The 8,192-nt window shown below is 49.2% G+C and overlaps 1 protein-coding gene across 1 annotated transcript; it reads left to right on the forward strand.

Annotated features, from left to right (window-relative positions):
• Positions 1–3,886: 3,886 nt before the first annotated feature.
• LOC123062807 (E3 ubiquitin-protein ligase AIRP2) lies at positions 3,887–6,821 on the forward strand (the record flags this gene model as incomplete). Its single annotated transcript, XM_044486479.1, is given in 5 exon segments — positions 3,887–3,982; positions 4,205–4,373; positions 4,502–4,568; positions 4,669–4,897; positions 6,306–6,821. Coding segments are annotated over 5 exon segments (756 nt in total). The 3' UTR covers positions 6,517–6,821.
• Positions 6,822–8,192: the final 1,371 nt, after the last annotated feature.

The raw sequence follows: 8,192 nt of genomic DNA on the forward strand, positions 1-8,192 counted from the left end.
AAATATGAGTGCTTGGGGGGGCCAAAAGCTAAAATATTTTTCATCTAAACCCTCACAGTAATATTTTCTTCACAAGTTGCTTCAATATTGGGGAGGGGGGGCACAGCCCCCAGGATGCTACATAACTCCGCCGTTGAACCCGTTGACAATGGTTCCCACGTGTAAGAAGAATTTAGACATATTAATAACATTGGAAAAATTAAACATGATAAAGCACGCTAAGGTCTCTCTAAATAAACCTGCTCTCTCCGTATCAAAATGTAAGACGTTTTTGCACTTCAAACTCTTTTATTTTGATACTTACTACGGAGCAATGTTGCGGAGGCTTAGAATTTAGGAAATTCGTTCGAGTTGCTCCTAGTTAAGCCCGCTTGCGGCTGGCCGACCTCGGATTTTGCTTCCTACTCCATCCACTCGACGCCCCGGAGAGCGTCACGACAGCGACCACTGGCTCAACCCCGCACGCACACACAAAATAATGGGAGAGACTAACCGTAGTGTAGACGTGTAGTGCCGCAGAGAGCGTCCACGTCCGGCCCGCGAGCAAGCGTCCGCCTCAAACCCGATCCTGCCCCAACCAGACAACCAACCGCCACTCGCCACCGCTGCCCATGCCGCCAATCCAGAACCATCCGTCCATCCGTGGACTCGTGGAGCGCAAACACGAGCTCCCTCCCTCCCTTCCTCCCAGCCACCCTCCGGTTCAATCAAGGCCGGTTGACCCCGACGCCAACGGCAAAGAAAGATAGAGAGACGGTCGACGATCGACGACGGGCGGCGTGGGCTCGGCAGCTTGCGGTGCGCGCGATAAGCCCGGCTGACCCGACCGTGACGCGTCCTCTGGCCCGTAGCCACGCCCGTGCCGACCCGATCGGTTTCGCGATCCTTTATCTATCTATCGCCGCACCGCCGCCGCGTACCCTCCGGATTCGGCTGGTCGCTGGCTCGGCGGCGTGTGCGTCTGCGTGTTCCTTCATCCGCCGCCGCTGGCCGGGAGGTCCATCCATCCAACGGAACAAAACGTGTGCTCGAGGCTGGAAGGCATCTCATCGCCGCGTGGCCGTGGCCGTACGCGACAATTGCTAAAGAAACCCCTTCCGTCACGCCACATCGGGAACCCCGACGGACTAATCGGGCGCCACCTAAGCAAGCAATTATGTTAGGGAAAGACACACACGACCAGCTGTTGTCGACCATTCGAAAAGAAAAATGGCTCACTCACAAAGCCGATGCGCCAGAATGGACCAAAGGCCCTTTCGGTGCGGCATGCCCGGACCCTGCGACCCTGCGGCCGCAAAGGGTCAGAGCCTAGGAAGAGCCGTCCAAGAAATGGAACGGAACGCCCTCAAAAAAAAAATGGAACGGAACGGGATACTTGCGGCCGGTAGTTTTAGATTTAGATTTTTTTATTTTTAGATTTAGATTTCGAGCGAATAAAGTTTCGGGGGACGATGAATATTTCGCCGGGCCGGGGCGGGACGGGACGGGAGCCAGAAATCTAGGGGGAGGGGTGAAACGGAATCTGAGAGGATAGAGTAGGATGGCGCAGGCAGTGGCCTCATCCTCAGGCTCGGATGGGCCGGGCTGAGCCGACCGGTCCCCGGGCCACCGAGAAATATTCCTGATAGACTGATCCAGTGATCGATCTCTGAATGTGATGGCCTTTTTCCCGTAGTGGGGATCCGCGGGGCCCGCCGGCGAAAGATCTAGAAACAGTGCGAGCTTTCCCGTTGTCTGCCCATGCCCAGAGAACTCATCAATCAGTGTATAGTACGTACCTTCCGTAGTATAGCGAGTGAAGCGACGTAAACGGTAAATTTCTCCGAATACAAAAATATACTAGATTTTGCATAGAGTATGGTATTCAAGTTGAAATGGACTCCTTCAGTTTAAGCATGATTGGGTTTCAAAAGGGTTTTTGAATATGATTAACGTCTCTCTCCTTTCAAGTTTGAATCACACCGATAAAGAAAGTGGGTCCCTGGGGAGACCGGCGGCGGGTCCCAGCGTGCTGCTGGTAGTGGATAGGGCCAACCAGCCACCTCCCCTCCCCTGGACGAGACTTGCTTGCTCCCCTCCCGTGTGCCCATCCGTGCTTCCGCATACGTGGCTTGATTTGATTGAAACAAAATAAGGCCCGGCCCTATCCCTTAAAATCAGGGGGGAGATGATTAGATTAGAAAAAAAAAAGAAAAAAAGACAGCCGTTGGATGAGGTGGGAGCACGGATGGGAGCACGGAAAGGGAGCAGGCAAGCCGGATCCCCCCCTCCCCCCACCAAGACCTTTCTTTTCCGAACGCCATCTGCGCCCTCCTCCAACGCCTCATTATCACCATTCATCCATCATCAACCCATCTATCTATCTGCTCCCATTTTTTTCTTCCCATCTATTTCTTTTTCAATATTTCCACTCGAAACACCTATTATTGAGAATTCAACTTTTTTTTTCAGTTTCATGGTATAATCTCTAAATGAAGCGCCTATTCATCATATACCTGGCAAAAAAAATGTCGTCAACCGAAAATTCAAAACGTCTAATCATCGACCAAGGACCACATCTTTCTCCATGCGCCGTCCTCCAACCCATCCCTAACAGTTGACAGCCGCCCTAGGCGACCGCATCGCTCCCCCTCCTCCTCGCCCTGCGCCGCCCTCCCCTTGTTGCAGCCCATCGTCTGCCGTTGTCACCAGGGACATACCTCTAGCTCTACCTCTCCCTTCCCCCAACCTCTTGTTCTTCGATGCTAACAGACTTTTCACATGTCAAGCTGCTTCCTCGCCTCCACCTGGGATGTCACAGCTTGCTGCTGCTCGAAGCACCGCCTCGTCTTCAGCTAGGTCCTAACTCGGCTCGTCAGGGTCAACGCTCGTCGCTGGCGCTCCTCACATCATCCCATTTCTAGGGTTGTCCGAAAATCGAACGGTGCACGCGAAATTTATGGGGAATGTGAAGATTCATCCAACAACCACCAACCCAAATCCCAATGTTCATCTTCTTGCCCCTCTTCGTCTTCCTCGTGTCGTCGCCCTCCAACCCAGCCCTAACCGTCGCCCTCCCCCCCCTCCCTTCCCCTTTCGCAATCACGTCACCACTCTGCCCTTCCATCGCCGCAGTGCACCGTCATGCCCTGTCGCCCAAGGCCATCTCTGCTCCCCACCCCCACGCCACTTTCCTGTTTTCCGACATCAACATATCCACACCTGCACCCATCAACCCGCTTCCTCGCCTACCTAGGACGTCGCAGTTTGCTACCGCTCCCAGCGTCACCCCCATCTCCCGGCGAGGTCCTGGCTCAGCCTCGCCGGCATCAACGCTCGTCGCCGGCGCTCCGCACATAGCCCCCATCTTCGACCTCATCCCAAAATCGACCAGCGCGCGCAAAATTCATGGGTAAATTACGATTGGCAAATAGAATCAATAGAAAAATTGTACTACAATATTGGAAATATGTATAGAATAGGCTCATAAAACTGTTCCTCCATGCCTCATTTGTGTAGCCTTTCCCTCTCCCTTTGTCTCCTCCACTTTCTTTATTCCCAAGCATTTCCTTTCTATCTATCCTCCCCTCAAAGCCCTCAAGCAACCATGGAAGCAAAAACAAAGCAAAAGCAAAGCAGCCACAGGTTGCACGGCCGTAGCCTGCCCTCCCGTTATAAAACCGAGGGGGGCGAGGCCGCAGGACAAAAGCTCCTCACCCCTCTCCCTCTCCCCCTCACAGCTTCCCCAAAGCTTACCTTTCCCCACACCCAGACCTCACCAGCTTGCTCCGCGGTCTTCTTCTTGCTTGGTACCCCGGTCGCCTCTTGCTTCCTCGAGCCCCTCTCCTCCTCGCCCCAGCTTCTCTCTCTGAACCATCCCGGTCCGCGGCCACAGGGGGTTCTTGGATTGCCGGAGAAGAGCCATGCTTCACGGCGGCAGGCCGCTGTCCCTCAGGGGCTCCCTCAAGGCCCTCGAAGCCGATATCCACCACGCCAACACCCTGTAAGCAAATCCTCTCCTTCCCCTCCATGATTTTCTTGATTCTGGGTGTTGCTCTCTTTCTGTACTTGATTTTTCCTGGGAAAAAGGAGTGGAAAGGGAAAGGTTCCCCTTTTGGTTCCTGGCTGTTTTTGGTCCCTGTTTTGACATGTTTGATGCAATTTGCGGGGGTGTTAAATCCATGTCCGCAGGCATGTTTTGATGAATCGGCGCTTCTTTTTTCAGGGCGCATGCTATCCACAGGGCCTACGGGGGCACCTGCGTGCAGATGAGGCTGTCCTACAGCACCATGGCTCCAATCATCCTCAACCTTATCCAGTGGATGGACTGCAGCTGCTCCCTCTCCTACACCCTCCCCAGCTACCTGGGCCTCCTCGAGGTTCTTGTCTACAAGGTATTGTTTCATTCAGTCCTGCTGCAGGCCCTCAAATTTCTTAGCTGAATTTTATCTCCAGATTATTATTATTGTTATCTTTTTGCTACATGATAATGATGTTTTTAGATGCTTTGGTCTCACTGCAGGTTTATGTTGATGGGGATGCGTCCATATCCACCATCGAAAGGCGAGCGAGCCTCAAAGAATTCTACGGTATGCATAGCAGGCACATAGCTGGGGAAAATTCTTCAGTTTCAGGCCTTCTTCATGCACTGACACCGTGTGCTTCTTTCTGACGTGCCATGGAATGCAGCCATAATATACCCCTACTTGCAACAAATTGAGGAGAACGTCATGGCGAAGGAGTGCAAGGAGAAAGGGTGGTGCAAGGGGGACGGCGACAGCGGCGGCCGCCGGAAGCTTTACGCCGATGATAAGGACGCCGAGAGGGAAGACGAGTGCGGCATTTGCCTGGAGACCTGCACCAAGATGGTCCTTCCCAACTGCAACCATGCCATGTGCATCAACTGTTACCGAGACTGGTAATTGCCCCCTGGTTCCCCTTGCTTATCCGTTTGAGGCATTCTTAATTAGCACCATATATGTTGTTTATCATTTATAGTCCCCACGTCACACGCTAATGTTAAAAATTGCCAGTGGTTGAAAGAGCCTCGAGATAAGGTCAATTTAAGAGATAAATATGCGAGGAATCGCATGAGCGGCGACAGCTTTGGAATCATGGGTTCTAACAATGCATTTGTATTGTGCGAAGGAGTTATTGGTGCAGTTCCTTTTCAACCTTGGCGCTGTTTGTGAGCTGCTCCTACTCAACTCAGTGTTGGTAGGGGTAGGGAGGGAGTAGTTCAACAACCCAACAGTAGTCTTTGATGCACACAATTCTGCATTTTATTGCTCTACAACTCCATTTAGCCCTACTTAAGCTACATTCTCTCCAAAATATTCAAAATTCACACCAAACAAAAATGTTATCGCTGATTCACTGTTGTTTGAAAGAACTGCAATCTGTTCAGATTGTTTTGCTTTGCTTGCACTGAACGCTCGATTAGTTGGCTGGAAGCTGGAAGTTGCAGTGTTTCTTATTGGCCTTCTACTGTCAACTATAGGAGAGATTACATATAATCCAACCATTCCAACTTTATGCCGTACTCAAGAGACACATTCGGTTATCCCTTTAATTAGGCACTGTATTTATGTTTGAGTTTAATGGGCAGTTGTGGTACTTCATAGTACCATTCTTAAAGCCCTGCTGTTTGTCACACTAAATACAACGGACTATATTTTATCAGTGGTATGGAAATGAGACAACCTGGAAGCTGCGTCCATAAATAAAAACCAGTAGCAGTACTGCATTACCAGTGGCAATTGTCAATAGCACAACACGAACTTGAAGGGATAAGCGCAAGGGGGCGTGGGGGATATTTAAATGTGACATTCTAATAATGCTAATTATGTTTCCTTAGCTGGCAGATCATACTTGTGTACCAAGGCAAGTGTTATCCGCAAGGCGTCGTGTGTGTCATAGGTTTTGCACATGGCAAGTTGTCGTTATAATGATAATGAACTGGCTGCTTCAGTACAATGTTGGGAGCAGTCAATGGCTTCTCTAACAGCATTACTTCAGACAAGATGCAGTTTGCTGCAATTGTATCTGTAGATACTTTTGGTAACTGGTCTATCGCTATTAGCCTTGCAGTGGCCCGACGCAGAAAATTGTCAAGTTAAGGGAAGAAGGTTCCGTTAACTCGATTCCTTTTGATCAAAGCTAATTTTGCAATGTAGGCAACTGGATGAGGTTATGTACAATAGTGTGGTCTATTTTCTGTTTCTGAACTCTATTCGAACAACGTTCAGTCGATTTTGTTGTTGCGCTTTCTATTTGCTGCTGCAAGTGCCATCAAGCCACACCTCTAATGTGCATCATGGTTACAGGTACACAAGATCTCAGTCCTGCCCATTCTGCCGCGGAAGCCTGAAGCGAGTCCAGTCCAGGGATCTGTGGGTGCTCACCGGCGACGAGGACGTGATCGACCCCGTGACCCTGGAGAAGGAGAATGTGAGGCACTTCCACAGCTTCATCGACAGCCTGCCCCTCATCGTCCCTGACAACCTCCTGCTGGTCTACTATGACTACCTAGTCTAGCGACGCTCCAGCGCCAGCTCCGGCTCGGCGTGGAGATAGCGATGATGTACTACAGTGCAAGGGTTCTCCGGCAGCCGACCATCCTCCGCAGATCGAGTCTGGCAAGCGAAAGCCGAAGCCGTCAGTCAGTCCGTTTGCCAAGCGCCATTATTTGTTGCTCTGGCTTTGCGCAATCGCATTGGTGTGGTAATAAGTGTACAGAAAAAGAAGTGTTTGATGGATCCTGATGAAGGTTTTTACTTGTTTGGTATCGATGCTATGGCAAATTGCCAAGCTATAATTAAAAAAGAACAGTTTCTGGGTAATGAGTCAATCTGTGTGTGTGTGTGTCACCACCATTGGTAGAAAAGGAGCCCTTCATGATTCTGCTACTGCTTCTTCCCTTTGTGGTTGTGTTATGTTGTGCAGCACAGTTTTTCTGGTACCAGTTCAAAATTTGTGTGGTAGTTCAAAATTTATAGACCACATCACAAGTTCATAATAGGTACTCCCTCCGATCCGATCCACAATAATAAGTGTCGTGGTTTTGGTTCAAAAAACTAGAGTTTGTAGTTTGAACTAAAACCACGGCACTTGTTATGGATTCAAGTTTGGGTCATGAAGTGCCCCAGAAACCCGAAGAAAGCGAACGAATGATTTCGAAATGGTCAGAGAAGCACTGCTTCAGTGAGCACCCTGTCAAACTTAAAACTTATGTCCGTGAACTTGCAAATTGTGAAAGTACGCCCCATCAGTTCCGTACCGGTCAACTTTTTACGGCCATTGAAATTGAGACTAAGTGCAGATTGTTGTGAATGTACACGTAAGCGCTGATGATGACCCAACGAAACTTTTCAACTTCAGCGCTGCTCTCGCTCTAGGTTGGATGATCTCATCAATCAGAAGGCAGTCAAGTCTGCCAAGTAAGAAACTACTCAGTCGTTCAATCAGAACAAACTGTTCTGTTGACTCAACTAGTTTGTATTACCTCCATCCAGAATTAGTTGTCTCAGATACGTAATATCTAAAAATAATTTGAGACGAAGGGAGTATTATTCAACCGTCCAAGCGGAACTAAAAATAAATAAAGTGCTGCAAACAAAAAAAGCTGACTCTACCATCGTAAGCATCAAATACCTGCTGCCTAGTTAGCCAACTATCGCCCGTGCAGAAGGCACACAGGAAACCTTGCAATCTAGGGCTCGCTTTCATGAGCATACACGAAATTCCAAGTTTGGTTTCTGATTGCAGTTCAAGATTTATGCACCACCCCAGAAGTTTAAGTTTGAGATAGCAGTGTCAGGTGTCAGTTGCTGCCATTGAAGCTGCAAACTTGGATATGAAATCGGAAACTTACTAAGCTGTTTGACGAGATAAACTAGTATTGCATTATTCAATCGTGCGTCAAAAAGGTGCTGCTGACTGGTTACAGGAGCATAGAACAAAAACCTGATATAAAAACCTTGATTTCATAAGCATACACGAAATTTGAAGTTCTGATTTCTGCTCAAGAGAAAACTGAAAGAGTACTCCAGCCTAGTGTAACAAAACTGAGCAATCTCAATTTCATGAGCATGCACGAAAGTGCAAGAGAAAACTGAGGTTACTTCAGCCAAGTGAAGCAACGAATGAAATTAAGCGATGTTGCTTCAGCTGAAGCAACAAAAGAAAAATTAAGCGATGCAACACAATCGAAA

This window comes from Triticum aestivum, chromosome 3A (assembly GCF_018294505.1).
Source record: "Triticum aestivum cultivar Chinese Spring chromosome 3A, IWGSC CS RefSeq v2.1, whole genome shotgun sequence".
In the NCBI taxonomy this organism is placed as follows: domain Eukaryota; kingdom Viridiplantae; phylum Streptophyta; class Magnoliopsida; order Poales; family Poaceae; genus Triticum; species Triticum aestivum.